Source organism: Panthera pardus, unplaced genomic scaffold (genome assembly GCF_024362965.1).
Source record: "Panthera pardus isolate Hobbes unplaced genomic scaffold, ASM2436296v1 HiC_scaffold_22, whole genome shotgun sequence".
In the NCBI taxonomy this organism is placed as follows: Eukaryota; Metazoa; Chordata; class Mammalia; order Carnivora; family Felidae; genus Panthera; species Panthera pardus.
Window position 1 is genome coordinate 29,872,504 of NW_026526788.1, and position 27,210 is coordinate 29,899,713.

Here is a 27,210-nt window from a genome sequence, read left to right on the forward strand (position 1 = left end):
TTCTCCTTAAGGGTCCTTAGCCAACGTTGCCCTTTTGTTGAGGAAGGAGAATGGCATAGAAAGAAGCGATTTTCAAAATAGGGCCTTGAGGCAAATTATCCTGGGTGGAAAGAGACCATAGTTGGATCATGTGGGCCTAGGGCTGAAGGAGCTAGATTTTCATGTGGCTCCAACGTACATCTCCTCTGTTATCTGACCTCTTCTGGCTGTCAGGGTGCACAGGGTGGGGAAGAGTTGGAAAGAAGAAGAGAGGTATAAGAGAAGAGAAGGGAGTGGTCTGGCATATAATATAGGTATTTTAGGGACCTTTGGGAGAAGTCCAGCAGTGATTAAGCAGAAGGGTGGATTTCAAGGGGATGACTCCAATTGGTGAAGGGAAGGGGTTTAAACAGATGAAGATGGAGATGATAGGCATCAAGTGACAGGCACAGGTTACTAATGACAGAATCCGGGAAAGTTGTTCCAGTTGGTTGTCTGGACTCCCTGAATGTGAACAGTGGCTAGAACAAGGAGAGGAGGTAGAGTGAGATGCCTTCAGTGCCAGCCAAGAGTTTCATCTCCCAGAAACTCTTACCATTTTGTGACTGTGGGAGGGTTACTCCTTCTGTCTGGACTTGAGTTTCCTCATCTGTGGGAGGGGTCAGGCTAGAATTAGGAGGACAAAGGGGTGAGACTTGCTTGATTGAATATAGTCGCTGCCTGGGCTGCTGCTCTGAGAATAGTTCTGAGACCACGTCATGAGCAAAGGAGAAAGAAGGTGGCCTATGGATGCCAATGTTTACTTTTCTAAGACTAGATAATTCCTCATGGTCCCTTCTAGCTCTGGCTGCTAACTGTGACTACTTGGGAGCTCACTTTGTGTGCCTATAGCCTACAGTAATGATGAGGAAGAGGATGATGATGTGATGTGATGATGACGGTGATGAGGAGAAGGAGGATGGTGTTATCTCAGGGACCCCTTTCCTGGATGCTTACTATGTGGAGGAAGCTTGTGAACACCATCTCATTTTTTCCTTTATAACAAATCTATAAGGCAGGTGTTATTTCCTTTTTACAGATGAAGAAATTGGACCCCTAAAAGATGAGATACTTGTCTATGGTCGCCTAGTGATGAGCGTTAAGCTGGAACTCATACCCAGTCATATCTGACTCCAAGCCTAAATTCCCGTCCACTGTGCTCCTCTGCTTCTTTAGGACTTGGTGATGTCTTTTGAAGACTAAAGTCCCTTCACGATTCGTTCTAGGAACAGGCAGCAACATGTGCTACATGGAGGAGATGAAGAACATCGAGCTGGTGGAAGGAGACGAAGGGAAGATGTGCATTAACACCGAGTGGGGAGGGTTTGGAGATAATGGCTGCATAGATGACATCCGGACGCAATATGACAAGAAGGTGGATGAGGGGTCTTTGAACCCTGGCAAACAGAGGTGAGGAGGGCAGATGTGTGTATTTATGCATGTTGTGCTGTGTACGACATTACCAGCTCTGGGGGAGGGTACTGTGTTCATATCATAGACAGTACAGCTTTGTATTTTCATTACAACTCTCCATCAGAGGTCAGTGAAGTGTCTGACTAGAACAAAAACAAAACACAGGGCAAGTTCCCAACAAGTGGAAAGGAGAGGTACCTTTTTCTAATTACCATAAGGTGGCATAAGGTCTCGTGGTGGTTTTGGAAGTGATTCAGAGATGGTTACAAAGTCCATTCACCGTGGGCCAAGTGTCACAGAGCAGGAGAATGCTGACTTAGTAGGCCCTCTCAGGGTGGGCTTCTAGTAAATCCAGTTTAGAGGTCAACATCCTCAGCCTTTCAAGAGCTGGCTGCCACTCTGGTGACTTCTGTTGCAGTTGGGGGTGGGGGTGGGGCAGCAAGTGATGGATGGGAGTATTGGTTCTTAGTCATGATGTCATGTCCCACCATGGGTCACAATCACTTGTGAGGTATGTTCCAGTTACTAGTCATATTAAAAATACTGAAAGCAATGAATGATTCTTTAAAAAAAATAGAGTACATTTTCACTTGTGTTCTCATCGAGCTTCTTGATTAAGAGAGAAAGCAGTGGGTAGAATAGAGGTAACGTGCTAGGAATTGATAATTAACCCAGGCCCATCCGTGGCAGCAGGTGTTGGCAAACTTTTTCTGTAAAGGACCAGATTGTAAATGTTTTACTATCAGGCCATATGGTGTTTGTCACAATGAAACTCAGTATCTTAATATATACAATAAGATGAAAATATAGATTTATCATGATGATGATATCCAAGTGGAGAAGTTGAACAGATAGGACATGTAATGAGATACCTGGGCCACAGATGCCTTGGTAACTAGGGAGCTGAGAACACTGTACAGGAAGATGCTTGGGCAAGGCCAAGACCAGCCTTAATGGTCCTGCTCTTCCTTTGGCACTAGTCTCTGTAGCTGAGAGGAAGGTGAGTTATGGTCAGCCCAGCTGAACCAGAGGTTGATCCAAAAAGAAGGAACCTTGTCTCTGAATCCCAAGTTGGGGCATTTGAGTATCATGGCTCTTCTGAAGGGGCAAGTTCCTTCTGACTCAGTTTTGTGTCTGAATCCACTGGAGGCTGACATTTTTTAGAGTGAGAGTTTGAGGGGGCAACACATTTGAATTTGCCTTGCTGTCACCATTATTTGTCTAAGTCTTAGTTTCTTAGACTGATGAGGTCCCAAGCAGTTAAGTGAGTACAAGTCCAGCACGTAAGTCTCAGATATACTCAGCTTTCCACCTGACCCTGCAGGAAGTGGCTGTCTAGCTCCACATCACTGTTATTAATACTGTTGCAGATGCCTGTGCAAAGTGTCTGGTCAGTGCCTGTTGGTTACAGAGCCCCCTTTCCTCTTGTTCCTTCCCTCATGGAGTTCATAGCCTGGTAGAAAGGGGGAGGAGAGCCAATATTTTTAAAGAACCCCTGGTGTGTGCAGTTTATTATTTCATGGAGAGAATCTCTAGTGAATCTCTAGATTTCTTCAAATACAAAGCCAAGGGGAATCTAGTAGACCAGATTTATAATACAAAGCCGAGGAGAGCGGGCTTTGGGACCTGGCAAGGGACTCAATTTTTGCTCAGTACCTGCTCTGCGCCAGATGCTGGCCTCCCAACACTCTTGTGGGACCAGGAGTTTGCTCCCTGTTTTATAGATGATGGCTTACAGTGCTTGCTCAGGTCATACGGTTAGTATGTGGGAGAGCTGGGGCCTGGCTTCTTCCTGGTCAACATGGCTCCAAAGACTGGCTTTCCCACATCATGCAGACTTCTACATTGCATTTCTCTGGATCTACAGCCTACTCCGAACCACTCCAAACCAGGCAGTTGTTGGATGCCAATGGGCATACCTTCCATACCCAGACCCGTGGTCCTTTTGTGAACCACTCACCAGTGCTGATTTTCCTGCTCTTACCAATCTTATCTCTATTCTCCAAACAGATATGAGAAAATGACCAGCGGGATGTACCTGGGGGAGATTGTGCGGCAGATCCTGATTGACCTCACCAAGCACGGTCTCCTTTTCCGTGGGCAGATTTCAGAGCGTCTCCGGACCAGGGGCATCTTTGAAACCAAGTTCCTGTCCCAGATTGAAAGGTGATGTGTGAGCAGGTTCACCTGCTTGGTCTGAGAGGCACTGATTGGGATGTGCTGCTGTCATGCTGGGGTCCAGCAGGCTTGAGATTTAAAAATAAAAACAGTAAGGGCCTGTCTGGGCAAGGGGTTTCCTCCTAGAGCTGCTCTGTCTCTCCAGCTGCATCAGGACCACAGGACACAACTGAAGGGCCAGCTGCGTGCCTGGGCCCTGAGGTTCCTAAACTGTTACACAGGACTTAGCTTAGGCTGAAAAATAATGATCCTCTCTTGTTCCTAAAAAGATGATGTGTCCATAATATGAAAGAAAACTCTTTAAAAAAAAAATCACCTATATGCTCATGACCAAATATAGCTGTTTTGATTTTTACATATTCCCTTTCAAATTTTTAAAAGTGTGTAAACATATTTGCATAATTGCAATCATACTACACATATCATTCTGTATATTGTTTATTCAGTGATTGTACAGGACAATTGTCAGTTATAATTCTGGTTTCTATTTTATGATTTATTATGAAAAGTTCTTTTTGAATTTTTTAAAAAAACATTTATTTATTTAGTTTTGAGAGACAGAGAGAGACAGAGCATGAGCGGGGGAGGGGCAGGGAGAGAAGGAGACACAGAATCTGAAGCAGGCTCCAGGCTCCAGGCTGTCAGCACAGAGTCTACGCGGGGCCCAAACTCATGAATGGCAAGATAATGCTCTGAGCCGAAGTCAGACACTCACTGACTGAGCCACCCAGATGCCCCTGAAAAGTTTTAAACATAGAAGAATAGAGGGAATGGTAAAATGAACTGACTGTTTGCATCACCACCTTCAATAATGATCAACTCATGACCAAACTTCGTTCATTGATATACTCCTGCTTTTCCCACCCCTAAACTGGATGAATTTGAAACAAATCTCACATTTAAAAAAAATTTTTTTTAACGTTTATTCATTTTTGAGAGACAGAGAGAGACAGAGCGTGAGCAGGGGGAAGGCAGAGAGAGGGGAAGACACAGAATCCAAAGTGGGCTCCAGGCTCAAAGTCCCGATGTGGGGCTGGAACCCATGAACCGCGAGATCATGACCTGAACCGAAGCTGGACACTTAACTGACTGAGCCATCCAGGCACCCCAAAACAAATCTCACATTTTATGTGAGTTTATCTATAACTATTTAAAAACTTTTTTAATTTTATTTTTTATTTTTTAAAATTTACATCCAAATTAGTTAGCATCTAGTGCAACAATGATTTCAGGAGTAGCTTCCTTAATGCCCCTTACCCATTTAGCCCATCCCCCCTCCCAAAACCCCTCCAGCAACCCTCAGTTTGTTCTCCCTATTTATGAGTCTCTTCTGTTTTGTCCCCCTCCCTGTTTTTATATTCTTTTTGTTTCTCTTCCCTTATGTTCATCTGTTTTGTCTCTTAAAGTCCTTATATGAGTGAAGTCATATGATTTTTGTCTTTCTCTAACTAATTTCACTTAGCATAATACCCTCCAGTTCCATCCACGTAGTTGCAAATGGCAAGATTTCATTCTTTTTGATTGCCGAGTAATACTCCGTTGTGTGTGTGTGTGTGTGTGTGTGTGTGTGTGTGTGTGTGTGTATACATACCACATTTTCTTTATTCATTCATCCATCGAGGGACATTTGAGCTCTTTCCATACTTTGGCTATTGTTGATAATGCTGCTATAAACATGGGAGTTATTTAAAAAAAATTTTAATGTTTATCTATTATTGAGAGACAGAGTATGAGTGGGGGAGGGATAGAGAGAGAGCTAGACACAGAATCTGAAGCAGGATCCAGGCTCTGAGCTGTCAGCACAGAGCCACACAAGGGGACTCGAACTCATGAACTGCGAGATCATGACCTGAGCCGAAGTTGGACACTTAACCAACTGAGCCACCCAGGTGCCCCTATAATTATTTTAAAATGTGTTTATAAAATATTAGTTCTTTAAAAAAAAACATAACCACATTACCATCACCACACCTAAAATAGCTAATGATAAACCTTAAAGTCAAAATATCCTGCCAATGTTTCTATTTTCCAAATTGCATAAAAATAATGGTTTTTACAGTGCATTTGTTTGCATCAATATCCAAACAAGGTCCAGACAGGTCATTTGGTTGAGATATATATATATATATATATATATATATATATATATATATATATATATTTTTTTTTTTTTTTTTTTTTTTTTTAGAATCTTTTTTAATATATAAACTTCTCTTGTTTCCCCTTGGAATATATTGGATGAAGAAACTTATTTTATCCTAGAAGTTTCCTGTGTTCTAGATTTTGCTGGTTATAGCATTTAAGATTTTCTTCTCTCTTATATTTTCTACAATTTCGTAGTTAGACCTAGATGCATGGTTAGATTCAGTGTTGAGTTTTGGACAAGAATATTTCAGAAGTGGCATTGAGTTGTCTCTCTTTTGTTTACTTTTATTTTTTTTAAGTTTATTTACTTATTTTGAGAGAAAGAGAGTGGGAACAGGGGAGGGGGAGAGGGAGAGGGAGAGAGAGAGAATCCCGAGCAGATTCCATGCGGTCAGCACCAAGCCCAATGCGGGATGTGAAATCGTGACCTGAGCCGAAATCAACAGTTGGACGCTTAACTGAATGAGCCACCTAGACACTACTGTCTGTCTTTTATGATGTAAGTAGTCACTGATGCTTATTGCCAAGATCTGTGATTTCACTTGAGATTGTAAAATGATGGTAAGTTAATGCTAATACTCCTGCAATTTTTAGCTGGAATACTTCTAGAGACTTCCCCATCTCAAGTCTTTGGTGTAATTATCATTTAAAATGGCTGCATAATGTTACATTAGATTGCTATACTATAATTTACTAAACTCTCCCTTTAGTATAAGATGTCTAGCTTATAATTTATGGATTTCCGCAGTTCTGAGTAACACCGTAATTATTATTTTTGTGTAACCATTTGCAGCTCACAAATTATTTCCTCAGGAGTAGAAGTATCTGGTTAAAAGAAGCATTTCCCGGGGCGCCTGGGTGGCTCAGTCAGTTAAGCGTCCAACTTCAGCTCAGGTCATGATCTCGTGGTCCGTGAGTTCAAGCCCCGCGTCGGGCTCTGGGCTGATGGCTCAGAGCCTGGAGCCTGCTTCCGATTCTGTGTCTCCCTCTCTCTCTGCCCCCCCTCCCCCATTCATGCTCTGTCTCTCTCTGTCCCAAAAATAAATAAAACGTTAAAAAAATTAAAAAAAAAAAAAGAAGCATTTCCCTGTGGACACACTTCTAAAAAGGTGGTTCCACTTTCCACCACCACCAGTCATGTACAAATGTGTCAATGTCACTGCTTTTTTTTTTTTTCTCCCTACCAGTGCCGTTCTTGTCCAGATTTGTATTTGGAATTTCTTTCAATTTGCATTCATTCATGTAATTTCCCTGGTCTGCATGGCCACATGCCAGCAAGCCACAAATCACTTTGGGAAAAACAGAAAACTCTTTAGAAGTGAAAGCAGTGTACTTAGAGAAATCAGATGGACTGTTGTAGGGCCGTTCTTGCTAAGGAGATGGTGCTGGAATAAGCAGCAGCAGCAGCAGCAGCAGCAGCAATTTTGTGTTTCGGAAGTTGTGATAAGCAGATATCCAGCATCCCTTTTGGTCTGCTCTTCAACCTATTAGATTCAAAAGTGCAAGTTAAAAGTCATCACTGTTGATGACCAGAGCGATCCTCTTTTGCTGTGGGGAAAAATGATTTCTTCCTCATGTGCAAGAGATAAGCACATTGACTATCTTCGCTGTGTGTGTGTGTGTGTGTGTGTGTGTGTGTGTGTGTGTCCCCTGAATACAAAGGAAGATGTTCTTGGACAAGAGTAAGTTAGCAGGACCTATATGCCTCCAGAAATATTTGCTTCTGCCACACAAAAGGTGTCTGCTTTGGATGCTTTGGTTTCCTATTTCTAGTTATTTTATTTGTTTTTAAACTTCATGGTATAAAAAGAAAATCACATCCAATCTGGTACCAGTTGGGAATGGTAGGTGCTATGCTGTCTGTGGTCCATTTCAAAGCACGTTGTCCAATGGATGCAACAGCGATTCTTGGGTTGTGGGGAGTGTCCTAGGCTTATAGTCTCAGAGTCTGAGTTTAAGATTGCTTGTGGTGTGTGACCTGAGGCAAGTTGCTTCACCTTTCTGGACAATTCCTTTCCTTATAAAAGATAAGTACTGTACTGCTTAACTCCAAGGATTGCTCTGAGGATTGAGCGGGGGGAATGCAGATTAAAGAAGCGGGGTGGGGGCACCTGGGTGTCTCAGTCGGTTAAGCGTCCTGACTCTTGGTTTTGGCTCAGGTCATGATCTCACAGCTTCGTGGGTTTGAGCCCCACATTGGGCTCTGTGCTTGGGATTCCCTCTCTCTCCTTTCTCTCTGCCCCTCCTCCACTTAACACTATTTCTGTCTCTCTCAAAATAAATAAATAAACTTAAAAAAAAAAAAACAGAAAGAACAAGATAAACTGTGAAGGCTGGGACTGTGGAAAGAATTTCAGGTTTTATTTTTTTACATACTTAAAAAAAATCCCCTTTTTTTCTCCCTATACACATATTGCTCATTCAAAAGTAAAAGCAAGAAAATAAGAACCTACTGGTACTCCTACCAGCAACTGAATAGATTTCCTTCTGCTTTTTTTTTCTATGCAAGGATGCACATTCATGAAAACCAAGATCATATGGCGCATAGTATTTTATAATCTATTTTTTCACTTAATATGTCATGAATACTTGCCATAGCATTAAATAGTCTCATGCAAATTCACCTCTAAGGTTTACAAAGGATTCTCTTGTCTGGCTGTGCCACCATTCACCTGTTGAACCCACTATACAGCCGTATAGATTCTTTCTCAGTTCTCTCTCTCTCTTTTTTTTTTTTTTTTCTCAGTTCTCTCTTGATAACATTCTTCTTCTCTAAGTATTCCCTGAGGCAGTCAAGGATATAATTTCACGTTGTTTAGCTTGGGAGTCAGAGCTCTGTAAGTTCACCATGAGAGAATCAGGGTCTAGACTCAAAGCCAGCCTGTCCCCGCGATGGGTGCTTTGCACGTGCATACATGCTCGTGGTCGCACGTGCAGATTCCTGCTCACAAAGGTGCTGATGGTACATTGTATATTAATTTTTTCACTTGCCCACTGAATATACACAGCCCTATGCTGGCTACTACTGAGAATATAGTCTTACCCTCAAGGACATGTAGTCTAGTTGGGAAGAGAAAGCAGGAAATCAGAAAAAGTTAAATAGAAGGAAAGCTAGCTTCTCATCAAACAGCAGGGCAGCAGGAGCTGGCGTGCTCAGTGGGAGAGTTTAGACGTGGTGTGAGAAACTGTGTGCTACGCTTTATTTTGTAAAGATGATGGGACTTCCTGGGGGCGGCAGACTTTCTTGAGTCTCAGCTTCTGTGGCATTCTGCTCTAACTTAGCCATTTCTTGGATCATTTTCTCCTCCCTCTGCCTAGGGCATCTGGGGACGGGGGGCTGTGAGCCATGTGGAGCGGGTTCCGGGGCCCCCCGAAGCAGGTCCTGACCTCCCGCTCTGCTTGTCTGCAGCGATCGGCTGGCCCTCCTCCAGGTCAGGAGGATCCTGCAGCAGCTTGGCCTGGACAGCACGTGTGAGGACAGCATTGTGGTGAAGGAGGTGTGCGGAGCTGTGTCCCGGCGGGCAGCCCAGCTCTATGGCGCTGGCCTGGCAGCCATCGTGGAGAAGAGGAGGGAAGACCAGGGGCTTGAGAACCTGAAGGTTACCGTGGGTGTGGATGGCACCCTGTACAAGCTGCACCCTCAGTAAGTGCCCCAGAGAGGTGGGGGTGGGAAGGTGCTGAAGCTGAAAGTGGACCCCACGGCTCTAGCAGACAAGGTGTGAGCCCTTGTGGCTCTGTGTCTTAGTGGTAGGATGTGGGAGTATTCACCATCCTCTCTGAACCCCCTGATCTCCAACAGTCAAAGGCAGGTAGTAATAATCTCCGCCTCATAGGGCCCCATGAGGATTGAGTTCCTACATGTACTTGACACGGTGCTCCACAAATACAAGCCATTATTACTGACATATTCTCACCTGACCTCACAGGGAAGTGACGAGAACTGAATATTTTGTACAGCATAGAGCGTTTGCCAAGTATGAACTGGTTATGACTTTCTTAGCTCAGAGGCAGTGGACAGAAGGATTGAGAGCCCCATCAGGAAATGTAGGGTTGGATCCTGGCTCCACCACTTAGAAGCTGGGAGGCTGAGGGTCAGTTTCTCACCCTCTTCGAGCCTCAGTTCTTAATCTGTAAAATGACAACAAAAATCTTACCTACCTCATAAGTGGTTGTGAGAATTAAGTTAAACATTTTTTGATGTTTGTTTATCTTTGAGGGAAAGAGAGAACGCAAGTCAGGGAGGGACAGAGAGAGAGGGAGACACAGAATCCAAAGCAGACTCCAGGGCCCGAGCTGGCAGCACAGAGTCTCTGACTCGGGGCTCGAACCCATGAACCACGAGATCATGACCTGAGCCAAAGTCGGACGCTTAACTGACTGAGCCACGTAGGCGCCCCGAGGATTAAGTTAAACAGTATCTGTAGAGTGCATGGCACATCACAAAAAGGTCAATGATGAAAGCTATTATTTTCATTTAATGTTTAACATTTTGTTTTGGTGAAAATGAAAAGTATTAACAAGCTTATAAAAGTTTCCAATCATACTGAAATATATACATGAACATACTATTATTGTAACCCCTGATCCTCAGCCCCTCCTATGGTGATGACTAATTCTCCAACATCACCGCCTAGTATCTTTTCTTGTTTTCCCCCTCGCAGTCGCTTACTTTTGATGTGGTTCCTGCGAGCCTCTTCTCTCTTGAACCAAGACTTGACCAAGGGACAAAAACCACATGATCATTTCAATAGGTGCAGAGAAAGCATTTGATAAAATACAATACCTTTCATGATAAAAGCACTCAACAAACTAGAGCTAAAGGGACTCCACCTGATGAAGCATCTATGAAAAACCCACAATTGACTTCATACGTACTGGTGCAAGACTGGATGCTTTGCCCTTATAATCAGAAACAAGACAAGGGTGCCTACTCTTGTCACTGCTGTTCAACATTGTCCTGCTTTGGCACTGCCTCCAGATGGTTGCATGGTTTTTGTCTCTCAGTCCAGACTTGATTAAAGGCAGAGGCTTGTCAGACCAGACCAAACATATGTGACTTCAAAGGGAAAATCAAGGGCAAGTCTAGCCAGGGCAACTAATCAAGAAAAAGGAAATAAAAAGTATCCATATTGGAAAGGCAAAAGTGAAACTATCTTTGTTTGTAGATGACCTGATTTTGTATACAGAAAACCCTTAATAATCTACAAAAAACTATTGGAACTGTTAAACAAGTTCAGCAAGATTTCAGGATGCAAGATCAATACACAAAATCAATTGCATTTCTATGCATTAGCAATGAGCAATCTGAAAATGAAATGAAGAACACAATTCCATTTACAACACAATCAAAAAGAATAAAATAATTAGCAATAAATGTCACAAAAGGAATGTCAGATTTGTACATTGAGAAGTAGAAAACATTGTTGAGATAAAACAAAGAAGACCTAAATAGAATGACAGCCTATGTTAATGGACTTAATATTGTTAACGTAGCATTGCTTCACAAATTGATCTTCAGATTCGACACAATCATGATCAAAATCCCAGGAGACCTCTTTGCAGAAATCAACAAGTTGATCCTAAAATTCATATGGAAATGCAAGGAACTTAGACTAGTTAGAATAGTCTTAAAAAAGAACAAAGTTGGAGAACTCACAATTCTCTATTTGAAATTTACAATAAAACTACAGTCTCAAAACAGTGTGGTACTGACGTAAGGATAAACATAGAGATCATCGGACTAGAATTGAGAGCTCAGAAATAAACCCCTACATTTATGGTCAAGGGATTTTAAACAAGAAGGTGAAGACCTTTTAATGGGAAAAGAATATTTTTTCCAGAAAATGGTGGCACAACTGGATATCCACCTGCAAAAAAAATGAGATTGGATTCGTACCTCATCCCATGTACAAAAATCAACTTAAAATGGATCAAAGACCTGAATTTAAGAGATAAAACTATTAAGCTCTTAAGAGAAAACATAGGTATAAATCTTTGTGACCTTGGATTAAGCAATGATTTCTTAAATATGACATCAAAAGCATAAGTAACAGAAGAAAAAATAGGTAAACTGGACTTTATAAAAATTAAAACTTTCTGTGCATCAAAGAATACGACAGAGTGAAAGGCAACCTACAGAATGATGGAAAATATTAGCAAATCCTATATCTGATGTAGGATTTCTGCCTAGAAAATAGAAAGAACAATTACAACTCAACAATTAAAAAGACAAATAACCCCATCAACAAATGGGCAAAGGGTCTAAATAGGCATCTCTCCAAAGATGTGTAAGTGGCAAATAAGCATGTGGAAAGATGCTCAGTATCATTAGTCACTGGAGAAATGCAAACCAAGACCATGAGGTACCATTTCACACTCATTAGGATGGCTGTAATAAACAAGAGTGACACTAACAAGTGTTGATGAGGATATGGCAAAATTGGAGACCTCATACATTGCCGGTGGGAAACAGTTTGGGAGTTCCTGAAAAAGATAGACATAGAGTTACCATATGACCCAGCAATTCCATTCCGAGGTGTATCCAAGAGAACTGAAAACATGTTCACACAAAAACTTGCTGGTGACGTTCATAGCAGAACTATTCACGATAACCAAAGGGGGAAACAGTCCAAATGTCCACCAAGCAATGAGTGGATAAACAAGATGTAGTGTATCTGTACAATGGACTAGTACTCATAAAAAGGAGTGAAGTACTGACACATGCTATAACTCTGAGCAACCTTGAAAAATATCGTGTTAATTGAAAGAAGAAGCCAGACACAAAAGGCCACTTACTATACGATTCCATTATATGAAATGTCCAGAATAAGCAAATCTATAGAGATAGAAAGTAGGGGGGCACCCGGGGGTTGGTGTGAACGGGGAGTGACTATTAATGGGCATGGAGTTTCTTTTTAAGATGATGAAAATGTTCTGGAATTAGATAGTGGTGCTGGTTGCATAACTTTGTGAATATGCTAAGAAACACTGAATTGTATGCTTAAAGAAACGAAAGAAAGAAAAAGAAAGAAAGAAAGAAAGAAAGAAAGAAAGAAAGAAAGAAGAAAGAAAGACTTGATTGACCTGTGACCACTAAGCCATTTCTCCTTTCTTCTGGAAAGTTGGGGGCTAACCACCCTGCTGTGCCTTCAAGAAGACCTCAAACTTTCTCCTATTACATAACCAGTAGGGCCCCAGGGAGCATCAGCGGTTGGCCAGAGTCACCCACTGGCTGTGTGATGGAGTCGGGTTCAGAACCTGCTCTAGCATGCTGGCCCTCAGAGATGAACACCACTTGTACCATTCATGGTAACACAGGACCACAGGACATGGGGCCTAGATGCCCAGGCCTCTGTTAAACATACTTTGACCTCACAGACTGCCCTGGTAATTCAACTTACAAGATGTCCCCTCAAATGGATTTAATATATCAAAGGATAGTTGAGAGAGGCCAACTATGTGCTTTGGGGGAAAATCAATGGAGGGAGGGAAGGATGGATAGGTGAATGGATAAAGCAAGTAGGATAAAATTATAACTTTGTTGAGTGTAGGCAGAGGGTGTTCAGGCGTTCAGCAAACTATTCTTTCAGCTCTATAGTAAGTTTGAAATTTTTCAAAATAAACATTTAGGGATTTTTGAAACAAAAACAAAAAAAAAATGTGAGGTTGAGAACTGATAGGCCTGGTTCAAGTCCTAATATAACTTACTAATTGTACAAGCTTAGAAAAATTTCTTAACTTCTGAGTATCAATTTTTTTTATGTTGTGAAAATACTAATAACTGCTTTTAAACTGTTATTACACTTTGACTGTATGTATATTCTGTATGTAAAACACCTAGAAGAGCCTCTGGCATTAATAGTTGCTCAACAAAAGGTAAAATTAAAACAGCTATTTAGGAAGAGGTGTATGGAGCTGTTCTAGAGCCTTGAGAAGCAAGCTGGAAGGAACAAACTAGATTGGAACCATTCACAAATATGTTGATCCCTTATGTGAGTGCTGATGATGTTTCTCTCTCTCTCTCTTTTGTAGCTTTTCTCGGATATTGCAGGAAACTGTGAAAGAACTAGCTCCTCGATGTGATGTGACACTCATGCTGTCAGAAGATGGGAGTGGAAAGGGAGCTGCTCTGATCACTGCTGTGGCCAAGAGGTTACAGCAGGCACAGAAGGAGAAATAGGGACTCCCTCAGGGTTGGGCCCCACATGCCTTGGATACTGACCAGCCTTTCCTCTGGCAGATGAGTCGGTCAGGGACCAACAGGCAAGCTTCTAGCTGACTTCACATTCTGGATGACCGGAAGAGAACCCCGGGTTCTCGGGTACTCTTAGCATTTTGTTACTCAGTGTTTTTTTCAAGGGCATTAAATGATACCTATCATTGGCATATTTGGGCCAAAGATGGGCCAACTTGTAAAATCAAAGCAGCTGGGCCCGAGAGATCCCCTTTTAGCAAATTTTTCAGTTGAGGCCCAAGCTGCTAGTTCTCTATGGCTTTGGGTCCTGCGGCTGTTGGACTTGAAACATACATGCCATCTGCCCGTGAGGCCTGGCTGGCCGAGTCCCCCTCTGGGATGCTTCAGCCGTTGCTTATAGTAGATTGGGTCCTCACTTGGGGATGCACACTTGAGAAGGATAGGGTCTCATGTAATAAACTGGAAATCTAATCTAACTTGTCCTTAACTTGTCATGTTGACCTCAAACATGGAAAGAGAACAAAGACTTCGGAGTATCAGCTCCAGGATGAAGAAGGTTGATTTCCAGGCAGCCCTGTAGGAATCTTTTCATGCTTAAAGTGAGTAATGTCAGCAGCCTGTAGGACTGTGCTTCTCCACATGCGTGTGTGTTGGGGAGGGTGCCATTTGGGGCACCCGTTTTCATTTTACCTGTGGTTCGTGTTGCTGCTGTCGATAGTTGTTTAAAGGACTGCTAGGTGTATGAAATACAGTAAATGAATAAAGAATGTTTGATTTCTCAAGATTCTTTGCATGAGGTATTAATGTTTCATTTGGGAGGCTCGCTTGCTGACTTCCTGCTCTGCCGGTGGAATAAGGCACACGTAGAGTCAGAAGTTGCTGAGAGCATCTCTCTAGCCCAAACTTCTTACCAACAGGGGGAAGTATATGGAATATCTTCCACCATATCTTTAGTAAATTATCCAAATCTCATTTGAATGAATACTTCCAGTGACTGGGCATTTATCACATGATCCTAAAGCTCTTGCTTCTGAACAGCTAAAGCTGACTGAAGGGCCTTTTGACTTCACTCTGACTTCTACCTCGCTGGAACTTGCCCCTCCCACAGGCCCCGCTATTCTGCATTCTACCCTCCAGAACTAGGTGGAGATGGCCTGTCCCTGACCATTGCCCCAGTGGATGTCCTCTCTTTTTTCTCTCTCTCTCTACCTCCCCTCTCCCCATTAATCTGAGCCACCTGTGACATTCTACCTTGTCACAGAGTTACCTGTAGGCATTTCTCATCTGGACTAGTAGATTGCAAGCCCTCGGTTAGATACGTTTTTGTAGTGCTCCAGGGAAGGCAGGACTATGCTGTTCTTACTAAATACTTACTAGATGGAGGCGTGATTGAAAAATGAAGTGTTCCAAGAAATTTCCCGTGGAAAAAGTAGAGGTCTTTATCATGGGCTACAGACTGAAAAGAATAATATTCCAGATCATCCAGGTTGATTTTGATGTACGTACTTAATTCCTAGCGATAACTGTCACCATTTGCTGAAGCAGGATGTTCCGACAGAATGGAGGAGGCCGAAGGAGGGTAAGAGAGAGGCCAGCTGGAGCTGGGGACAGATGAAGGAGTTGAGGTTCCCTAGGAAATATTTTTTCACGCATTCAGTGAACACAGACAGAGATACTGCTGTGGGTGGGACCTAGATTTACCAAAGTGAAATTATTTTTTGTATTTTAAGGTTATACTTCTCGGAAGAGATGTTGTATGGATTCATTAAATTTATTTCTTTGTATTTGGATTTTATGCTTCTTCAGGGAAATGTTTCACTTTATCAGATTTTGTCTTAACCCCAAACCTTGCTGTCCTTGTTATCTTTTCCCAGCTCTCCTTTTCGGTGTTAAGACACACCCAGCCCCCATCCCTTTCTCTCCTAGTTCTGCTGGGTGTCTCTCCCTTTGCCCTCCTGCCTGGACGGATGATCTGGCCCAGATATCCAGGCAGTTGTATGACCACATTCTCCCATACCTGGTCTCTCACCACACATTTGGCAGGTTTGAGGAGGTCACCCAGCTCTGGTCTCCTACAAGAAAAAGAAGCCCCAAGGTATCTAGGCAACCTTGCACATTCTGACTAATTGATAGCATCATAGAATCTTTGAAGCAGAGCAGAACTGCAGAGAGGGCACGCATCCATCTTGCTGTCTTTGGACAGGCCGGCCCTGAAACACCGGGGGCAATGGAAGACTAACGTCTCCACAAGGTTTGCTAGGCAAGACCAGCAACCACACAACAAGGTAAATTGTCCTCCTGTGGACCCCACAGACTTTTCCTCTTATGAAGGGCATCTTAGTCTACATTTTCTACCCTGTGGTTAGTTTCTCCCAGTAACCTTTTGGCTAAAAAGATCTAATAAACATAGACTTGAGAACTAGATTTTCCCTACGACTCTGACTCTCCAGAACAAGTGACCTCATTCCTATTTGTCTGTCTTCAGAAATCTTGTTTTCGTTAGCTAGAATGGGTGCCCTGTGAGAACAAGGACTCAGATCTCATTTTTCCTATTTTCCCCAGAGCCTACCTCAGTGGCTGGCGTCGAGTTGCCATTAGATAATCCTCTAAGCGGATGAATGAATGAATGCTCAAACAAGTTTGTGAATGAATTTATTGCTCTCCTTTGAGTCTTTCCATTATTCAGCCACCCCCAATGGGACCTGCGCCTTATGCACAGTAGATACTCTATAAATGATTGTTCAGTGAATGCCAAGCCCCGTTCTAGGCACTGAAGGCTCAAAGGAATAGAAGATACCATTCCTGCTTTATTAGAACTCACATGCTAGCAAGGAAGGAAAGACATATAAATATCTGCAGTACAATATGGTCGTAAACAGGAACAAGAGGAGAACACAATTCCTGACCATTTGCCGCATCCTTCAACCTGTGTGAAAATATGTGTGTGTGTGTGTGTGTGTGTGTGTGTGTGTGTGTGTGCATTGGCATGAGTGTATGTGTGCACCATAAACCCCTTTGGCAAGTATGAGGAACCTACAGGTACTTTCTCATAATGCTTGCTTGCTTGCTTGCTTGCTTGATTGATTTAAAGTTATTTTTTAAAGAGAGAGAGAGAGAGCACACAAGCAGGAGAAAGGCGGTGAGAGAGAGGGAAAGATGATCCAAAGCAGGCTCCACGCTGACAGCGGAGAGCCTAACGCGGGCCTTGAACTCACGGAACTGCAAGATCATGACCTGAGCCACCCAGACTCCCCTCATAATGCTTTTAAATGCATAAGATACTTATGAATCACAGTTACTAAAGTGGTGATAGAGTAACATATGTGATTATTTTTTAATGCACTGTAATGAGATCCAGCAGGAACTTAATAATCATAATTCTGAAATCCTGATGAGTGTAAACAGTATTTTGAGACATTTGCAACAACAGCATAGATATGAAAATGTCCATGGTTTCTCCTGGAGACAAAGTCCAAGGTATTGCTTACCACTACTGTGGTTTGTTGTCCACATTCTAAATGGAAGGAAATGCTAAATTTCAGTTTTTTTAATGTTTGTTTATTTTTGAGACAGAGACACAGCGTGAGCAGGGTAGGGGCAGAGATAGAGGGAGACAGAATCCAAGCAGGTTCCAGGCTCTGAGCTGTCAGCATGTGGCTAGAACCCACGAACCGTGAGATCATGACCTGAGCCCAAGTCGGACGCTTAATTGACTGAGCCACCCAGGCGAGGCGCCCCCTAAATTTCAATTAGAGGTGATTGAAAATAAATCCTAAAGAAGTTCATGGACTCCCCACTTTGGGGGTCTCCCCTTGGGACCTAGGTTAATAATCCCTGACTGAAACGTCCTACTAGACCTGGCACTTGTTTGGGATAGCATCTTAGATGGCAGAAAGGCATTGTGGTTTGGACTCAGAAGAATTGGGCATGCTATTTAACCTTTCTAAGTTTCATTTTCCTTTTGTAAGAATGGAAGATAGGGGCACCTGGGTGGCTCAGTCAGCTAAGCTTCTGACTTTGGCTCAGGTCATGATCTCACAGTTTGTTGGTTCGAGCCCCGCATTGGGCTCTGGGCTGACAGCTCAGAGCCTGGAGCCTGCTTCAGATTCTGTGTCTCCCTCCCTCTTTACCCCTCTCCTGCTTATACTCTCTCTCTCTCTCTCTCTCTCTCTCTCTCTCTCTCAAAAATAAATAAATATTTAAAAAAAGAATAGAAGATAATATAACAGCCTAACAAGGTTATGGGAAGTACACAAGGTAAGTATGTAGACATGGGGATAAGCTGTGAGCCACTCGCACACGTGTGAGGTACTTGCGTTATGCTTCTTCCTATTGTTACGGGGCTTGTCTTATTGGTGTGATCAACATGAACATCAACCTAAAGGTCCTTCCAAGCCTACTGCCCAGCCATGTGGAGGGGTAGTGAATGGCAACTGGGAGAAATGCATTTCTCACAACCCCTTCCTTCCACCTACACTGTCTTGATATATTCCTTCTCTTGTTAGTTCACAGTTGAAACTCCTCGTGAGCCATATTTTATTGGAGGAAGGATGGGACTTGGGTCAAGTCGGGGATAATACAAGGATCTGGTGGCTTCTATTTGGGGTGAACTAAGGGGAAATTAGAGAAGAGGAGTTGAGTTCCTTTCTGGTCCAGCCAATGGAAGAATGATGCTGTGAAGAAAATGAAACTAAAAATCTTCCCTTTTTTTTTGGTACGTACATTTAAGAAAGAAAGAGAGACAGGGTGTAAGGTAGGTTATTGATAATTTAGGGACTCAGAATGGTTTGAGCTATTGACCTAAAGAGCTAGTGCACCTAAACGATGCACTAACAGCACAAGGTACAATTCCAGGGGGTGCCGTTCACGTCATTGTCTGTCTGTGACCCCGTTCCTACGGAGTCACTTCTGTGACGGCTAGCATGGTCTAGAGTGGTCTTTCACAAAGTCAGCTAGTCTAGGGTCATTCTTGCCTTTAATACTCAAAGAAAATGGCTCATTTCCCTTATCCCACATGCTGGAGAAAGTCCTGTCCCCTGCCCTAATATTTCAACGTTCTTTTTTTTTTTTTAAGTTTTTTTTTTTCTCTTTCTCTCTTAATGTTTATTTATTTTTGAGAGAGCATGAGAGAGAGACACAGCATGAGTCGGGGAGGAGCAGAGAGAGAGGGAGACATAGTATCTGAAGCAGGCTCCAGGCTCCGAGCTGTCAGCACAGAGCCAGATGTGGGGCTCGAACTCACAGACTGCGAGATCATGACCCGAGCCAAAGTCGGACTCTCAACCGACTGGGCCACACAGGTGCCTCAATAGTTCAACATTCTTGAGTGGAATGCTTCTACCTTCCAGTTACTCCTGTTATTGCTGCCTCCAGTGTGCTCCCACTCATCTTAGCTGATGTCACAATTCCTGCAGCTGCTGCCTCTCTCTCTGTTTCCGATGTGCAGAACTGTCCCTTCCTCTTGGATTCCCCTAACACCATGAACTCAAGGCCAGTGTCTGGAACAGACTGAGCTAAAGGTTTGGGGATGGTGAAGGGGAAATACTTCATAGAATAGGAAACCATTTACATGTGAATATTAGGTATCAAAGTTCTATGACTGTCTCCACCCCAGGGAATTTCTCATTGGCCATCGTTCTCCATAGTCTCTGCTAGCAGTAGGTATTAGGGACTCTTTCCAACTTCTCTGGAGGCTTCTTTCTCATATCCTTCTCTTCTCTGAATTCTGGACTCTTTCCCTAAAGTGAAAAATTTCTCTTTTATAGAGCTAAGGACTCTTCCATAGTCTCAACCCACCCCCATGCCAGCCCAAGGTATTTCAACTTTCCCAGCCCAAAAGGCCTGTTGAGGTATTTGAATAAAAAGAAGCATTTTCTCTCTAAAAGACATTATTCCATTCTCTTAGAGTCAAGCTATGGCAAGCTCTTTTCCTCGACACCCAGCAAACCGCTCATATTTCAAGTGTATAATTTGATGTTTTGATGACATCATTACCACAATCAAGATAATAAGCATATCCATCACCACCAAAGGTTTCTTCGTGACCCTTTGTAACACCTCTTTTCTGCCCTGCACCTCTTTCCCCTTACTCAGTTAACTACTGAGTTGCTTTCTGTTTCTAGGTTATATAGTTTCGTTTTCATTTTTCAGAATTTTATATAAGTGGAAGCATACAGGTGGTATACTTTTAAAATCCAGCTTTCTTCACCCAGTGTACTTAGTTTGAAACCCATTCAGGTTGTTGCCAGTATCCAGAATTCATTCCTTCTTTCGCTGAGTATTCTATTCTGTGGATACACTACAGTTTGTTTGTCCATTCATCTAGTCATGGATATTTGGATTGTCTCCGGTTTTTGACTATTACAAATAAGGCAGCTATGAACATTGTATACAAGTCTTTGTATGGACATACTTCCATTTCTCTTGGGCAAATACCTAGGACTAGAATAGCTAGGTCATTTGATTAAGTTTTTAGGCAAAAGCCAAACTATCTTCCAAAGTAGTGGAACCCTTTTATACTCCCATCAGCAGTTTATGAGAGTTTGAGTTTTTCCACATCTTTGCCAGCACTTGGATTGGTTGGTCTATTTAACATTCTAATAGGCGTATAGTGGTATATAATTGTGCTTTTAATTTGTATTTCCCTGATATTTAACAATCCATTGTATGGACCAAATGTTTTCCTTCTTCCATGAAATGCTTTAATTAATTAATAAATCATTTATTTATTTATTTATTTATTTTTGCCTATTTTTAAATTGAGCTGTTGGTTCCTTTTTTATTGATTTGTAAGAATTCTTTTTTTTTTAATTTTTTTTTTAACATTTATTTATTTTTGAGACAGAGAAAGGGCATGAACAGGGAAGGGTCAGAGAAAGAGGGAGACACAGAATCTGAAACAGGCTCCAGGCTCTGAGCTGTCAGCACAGAGCCCGACACGGGGCTCGAACCCACGGACCACGGGATCATGACCTGAGCTGAAGTCGGACGCCCAACCGACTGAGCCACCCAGGCACCCCGATTTGTAAGAATTCTTTATATATCATGGATCTAGTGCTTTGTCAGTTTTAGGCATTACAAATATCTTCTCATCCTTTCATTTTAAGGTTTTGATGAACATAGTTCTAAATTTAATATTGTCAAATTTTTTAATCTTTTTAAAAAGGTAGCATTTTTTTGTTTCTGAACCAATCTTTCTTTATCCTCAAGGTCAGAAAGATTTTCAACAGTATTGTCTTCTAAAACATTTAAAAATTTTGCTCTTGAGGGGCACTGGTTGGCTCAGTCAGTGGAACTTGTGACTCTTGATCTCAGGCTCGTGGGTTTGATCCCCATGTTGGGTGCAGATATTACTTAAAAAAATAAAATTATAAGGTTTTGCTTTTGACATTTATTCTTAATATAGGTGGAAATGATTTTTATGTATGGATGAGTTACAAACCAATTTTATTTTTAATTTTTTTACTTTTAAATTTTTAAAAATTTTTCTTAGAATGACACTAGCAATTTTTTTAAAGTTTATTTATTTATTTTGAGAGAGAGAGAGAAAGAGAAAGAGCATGAGTGGGGAAGGGGCAGAGAGAGAGGGAGAGAGAGAATCCCATGCAGGTTCTTTGCTGTCAGTGCAGAGCCTGATGTGGGGCTTAAGCCCACGAACTGTGAGATCAAGATCTGAGCTGAAACCAAGAGTCAGATGCTTAACTGAGCCACCCAGGTGCCCCTCAAACCAATTTTATTTTCCCCTCATTTAGGTAACTAATTTTATAGGCTCTGTTTATTTTTTTTTAAGTTTATTTATTTTGAGAGAGAAAGTGGGGGGGGGGGGAGGGGGAGACAGAGAGGGAGAGAGAGAATCCCAAGCAGGCTCCGTGCCCAGCACAGAGCCCAACATGGGGCTCAATCTCACAACCACGAGATCATGACCTGAGCCGAAATCAGGAGTCAGATGCTTAACCAACTGAGCCACCCAGGCACCCCTATAAGCTCTGTTTCTTGACTAGCCTCTGCTTTCTCCACTGACATGACATGGCAGCTTTTAAATTCTACAAAAAGCAAAACTAAGAAAACCCTTTTGGTATTTACGTTGTACTGCATTTGTAGATCAATTTGGGGAGAATAATCTCTTTAGGATATTAATTCTTCCTCGCCATTAACATGGATTGTTTCTCCATTGATTTAGGTCTTTCCTAATGTTTTCAAACAAACTTTGTGATTTCCTACATCAGTCTTGCATTCTTTTGCTCTTAGATTTATTCTTAAGTAGTTTATAGTTTTGTGATACAGTTTTGTGATTATAAATTTAGTCCTTTAAAAAAATTTAGTTCCCAATTCTTTGGTTGCTGATGCAATGAAACGCAATTGACTTTTATTATTAATCTTATATCCAATCACCTTACTAGACTTTTCTATGACTGTCATTAACCTTGTCAGTTTGAAAAAAATCTGAAATCTACAGAAAACTGGCAAAACTGTTGCAATGAACTCCCATTTATCCTTCACCTAAGTTCACTCATTGATAATATTTGCCAGATTTGTTTTATCTCCCTCTCTGCTGGGTATGTGTGTGTATATATATATATATATATATATATATATATATATAGTAATATAATCGAGGTTACTTACCTTTTACCATTAAAATGATTCTAGGTTTGCAGAATCATTTAAAAATGAATTGCAGAGACCACGACCCTTTACCTTTACATAATTCATCATGTATCTATTGAGAACAAGGACAGTCTCTTACACAACCACAGTGAAATTATCAAATTTAGGAATCTCCTCTTATTTCTAGTTATTTAAATGACTCTGGATTTTATGTCTAGACAATCATATAATCCACCGATATTGTCGGTTTTATTTCTTTTTTTTTTATTCCTATGCTTTTAATTTTGTCTTTTGTCTATGTTCCCTAAATCATACAGTACGATGTTGAAGTGAAATGGCAGTAGTGAGTATCTCTGTCTTATTCCTGATTTTAAAGTGTATAACTACACGTTTCTTCATTTAGAATAATTTTTTTTCATATGCACGGTTAGTGTTTTACTTTTGGAGAATGGCTCTAAAACATCACACGAAGACAAGCTGAGAGGTAACGTTTAAAATAGTTTTATAAGGATCTGTTACCGGACATGTAATGACTGTTTACTCTACAAAGTCTTGATCACAGAGCTTATAATATACCTACTAGGTGGTAGCACCAGGTTTTCCAGACAGTCACTCAGCATTTTCCTCTTAATCTGCACAGACTTCTCATTAGCTGCCTTCTGCTTTTGCTGTGTGATCTCAGAGTCCCTCCGCTTTCTCTGAAAGGTAGTTAAGTTACACTCTTTTCTTTTTCCCTTGTTAATTTCCTGGGATTTCTTCATGTTTTCCTGATGGCAAGTTCTCGCTGATTTCCACGGGCCCTGCCCACTGCTGGACCAAGCCTGAAACAGAGCACCCATGAAAAGCGGGGCTTCCTCCTGTGCTCAGCGGCCACCTCCCCTTGCGGATCTTGAAGGCTGAGCACCTGCTCCATCGACCTAGAATGATTTTTATGTGTTTTTGGGAGTGCCTTTTATCAGCTTAAATAAGTTCTCCTTTAGTCATAGTCTACTAAGACGTTTTGTTTTCCCACGAACAGGTATCGAATTTTGTCAAATTCTTTTACTACACTGTTGAAATAGTGTACATTTTTTTCTCATAAAAGTGAGTAACGTCTATTTAATGATATTAAAGCATCACTGCAATGCTGGATAAACCCATCTTGGTCATGGTTTGTTACCATTTTTATAACTGTTGGATTTGATATGCTAATATTTTATGTAGAATTTCTGCATCTATATTTATGAATGATAAGCTTATAATTTTTCTTCTTCATATAGTCATTGTCTAGTTTTTGTATGGGTATACGTGTCTCATGATATGAATTTTTGTTTTCTGAAAGAACTCATTGACAGTTTCATGGCTTCAAAAGCCATTTGAGCCTTTTATTTTCTTTGGGATAAGATTTTAACTACCGCTTCAATTTTTTTTTTTTTTTGAATAATCATACTATCCAGGCTTTCCATTGTTTCTTGAATCAGATTGGCAGGTTATATTTTTCCAAGAATTTATCCATTTTGTCTAATTTTTCAAATACGACGACCTAATTTTTTTTTTTTTAGATATGGATATAATTCAAACAACATAAAATTTACCTTTTTAAAGTATAAAATTCAGTGTTTTTGAAAAATATTAGCAAGTTATGCATCTGTTACTACCATCTAATCCCAGAATGTTTTCATTGCCCCTAAGGAACCTTTATACCCATTAGTAGTCACTCTCCATTCCTCCTGAGCCCTACCCCAGGCAAACCCTGATCAGCTGTCTCTATGGATTGCCTATTCTGAACATTCCATATGATACACTCATGCCATATGTGCCCTTTTATGTCTGGCATCACTCACTTAATGTTTTCAAGGTTCATTCATGTTGTAGCATGTGTCAAAGCTTACTTCTGGTAAATGCCAAATAATATTCCATTGTAGGGATATACTGCATTTTGTTTATCCCTTCATAAGTTCATGGGTATTTGCTTGTTTTTACATTTGGTTATTATGAATGGTGCTGCTGTGAACCTTTTGTGAACTAGTTTTTATGTAAACATATGATTTTAATTCTCTTGGATGCGTATCTAGGGATGAAATTCCTGGCCCATATGGTAATTCTATGTTTTAACTTTGGGGGGAACTGCCAAATTGTTTCCCAAAGTGGCTGCATCATTTACATTCCCACCACAGCAGTGTGTGTGTGTGTGTGTGTGTGTGTGTGTGTGTGTGTGTGTAGTAGAGAATCACACCACCACATCCTCATCAACATTTGTTATTGGCAGTCTTTTTTTTTTTTAATGTTTATTTATTTGGAGAGAGTGATGCATGCACGCACACAAGTGCAAGTGGGGAAGGGAGAGAGAGAGAGAGAGAGAGACCGAGACCCAAGCAGGCTCCACGCCCAGCTTAGAGCCTGACATGGGGCTTGATCTCATAACTGTGAAATGATGACCTAGGCATAAATCAAGAGCTGGTTGCTCAACCGACTGAGCCACCCAGGTGCCCTGACAGTCTTTTTGATTATAGCTATCCTAGTTGTTATGAAGTAGTATCTCAGTATGGTATCGATTTGCATTTCCCTAGTGACTATTGATATTGACTATCTTTAAAAAAAGGTTTTTTTAATGTTATTTATTTTTGAGAGAGACAGAGACAGAATGCGACTGGGTTGGGGGCAGAGAGAGAGAGGGAGACACAGAATCGGAAGCAGGCTCCAAGCTCCGAGCTGTCAGCACAGAGCCCGACGTGGGGCTCAAACTCACAGACCGCGAGATCATGACCTGAGCTGAAGTCGGACGCTCAACCGACTGAGCCACCCAGGTGCCCCTGATATTGAGCATCTTTTTATATGCTTATTGCTCATTTGTATATCTTCTTTGGCGACATACCTACTAAAGTCCTTAGCCCATATTAAAAATTGGCTATTTCTCTTTTTATTGTTGAGCTTTTTGTGTTCTTTATATATTCTGGATATTAGACCCTTTTTGGATGTATGATTTACAAACAATTTCTCCCATTTTGGTGGCTTGTCTTTTCATTTTCTTGATAGTGTACTTTGAAGCATACAAGTTATACTTTTCATAAAGTCCAATTTATTTTTTCTCTTGTTTGTGCTGTCGGCATTATATTTAGAAAACTTTTGTCTAACACAAGGTCAAGATTTACCCCTATGTTTTGTTCTCTGAGTTTTATAGTTTTAGTTTTTACATTTAGGTCTTTTACCCATTTTGATGTAATTTTTGTATATGGTGTGAAGTAGAGGTCCAACCTCGTTCTTTTGCATTTGGCTATCCATTGTCAAATCCCAGCACCGTTTGCTGAAAGGACTATTCTCTCTCCATTGATAGGTCCTGGCACTCTTGTCAGTAATCAATTGATCATAAATACGTGGGTCTATTTCTGGACTCTCAATTCTATTCTATTGATCTATATGTCTATCCTTGTGACATGAAGTGTGTATCTGTAGTTATGTGCCCACATTCATTCATTACATTGTTCTAAGCCTTCTCTCCTTTTGTTGATCAATTTTGCCAGAGACTTTTTTGTTGTTATTTATTTATGTCTACCTTGTTTGACACTAAGATATTTGCATCAGCTGTTTTATGGTTAATGTTTGCATGTTGTATTATTTTCTGTCCTTTTATTTTCAACAATCTGTACCCTTGTATTTAAAGAGCATCTCTTGCAAACAACGTTTAGTTGGATCTTATTTTGTCTTGTTTTTATGTTGTATGATAATTTCTGTTCTCTAAATGAAGCAATTTATTCTATTTACATTTAGTGTAATTATAGTTATGGCTGGCTTTAATCCTACCACCTTAATGCTTTGTTTTTTATTTGTCTTATCGGTTATATGTTTATTTATGTTTTCCTGACTTCCTTTGGATTAATCAAAGTAGTTTTATTATTCCATCCTATTTCATCTGTTGGCTTCTAATTTTTTTTAATGTTTATTTATTTTTGAGAGAGAGAGAGAGAGAGAGGGAGAGAGAGAGGGAGAGAGAGAGAAAGCGGGGGAGGGGCAGAGAGAGAGGGAGACACAGAATCCGAAGCAGACTCCAGGCCCTGAGCTGTCAGCACAGAGCCTGACGCGGGGCTTGAACTCATGAACTGTGAGATCATGACCTGAGCCGAAGTTGGTTGCTTAACCAACTGAACCAACCAGGTGCCCTTTAATGTTCATTTAATTATTTTTGGAAAGAGAGACAGAATGTGAGGGGGATAGGGACAGAGACAGAGAGGGAGACACAGAATCTGAAGGAGGCTCCAGGTTCCCAGCTGTCAGCACAGAGCCAGATGCAGGGCTCGAACCCATGAACAGTGAGATCATGACCTGAGCCAGATGAGTCGGATGTTTATTTTTTTTATTTATTTTTTAAAAAAAAAATTTTTTTTTTTAATCTTTATTTTTGAGAGAGAGACAGAGTGTGAGCAGGGGAGGAGCAGAGAGAGGGAGACACAGAATCTGAAGCAGGCTCCAGGCCCCGAGCTGTGAGCACAGAGCCCGATGTGGGGCTCGAACTCACAAACTGTGAGATCGTGACCTGAGCCAAAGTTAGACGCTCAACCAACTGAGCCACCCAGGCGCCCCGAGTCGGATGTTTAACCGACTGAGCCACCCAGGTGTCCCCGGTAAGTTTCAACAAATGCATTTCCTGGTACAACTTAGACAACATTATCTTCACCCTG

General features: G+C 41.4%; 2 protein-coding genes across 2 annotated transcripts in view; both read left to right on the plus strand.

Annotated features, from left to right (window-relative positions):
• Positions 1 to 14,732, plus strand: part of HKDC1 (hexokinase domain containing 1) — a 49,028-nt gene extending 34,296 nt beyond the window's left edge. Inside the window, exons 15-18 of the mRNA XM_019444381.2 lie at positions 1,245 to 1,428; positions 3,442 to 3,597; positions 9,164 to 9,397; positions 13,786 to 14,732. Of these exons, the coding sequence (XP_019299926.2) occupies positions 1,245 to 1,428; positions 3,442 to 3,597; positions 9,164 to 9,397; positions 13,786 to 13,933 (722 nt within the window). The 3' untranslated portion in view covers positions 13,934 to 14,732. The remainder of the gene's footprint in view (positions 1 to 1,244; positions 1,429 to 3,441; positions 3,598 to 9,163; positions 9,398 to 13,785) is intronic.
• Positions 14,733 to 16,104: 1,372 nt separating this feature from the next.
• The window catches only part of HK1 (hexokinase 1), a 123,999-nt gene continuing 112,893 nt past the window's right edge, over positions 16,105 to 27,210 (plus strand). The window contains exon 1 of the mRNA XM_019444379.2: positions 16,105 to 16,233. The gene's annotated coding sequence lies outside the window, so the exon portion shown is untranslated. The remainder of the gene's footprint in view (positions 16,234 to 27,210) is intronic.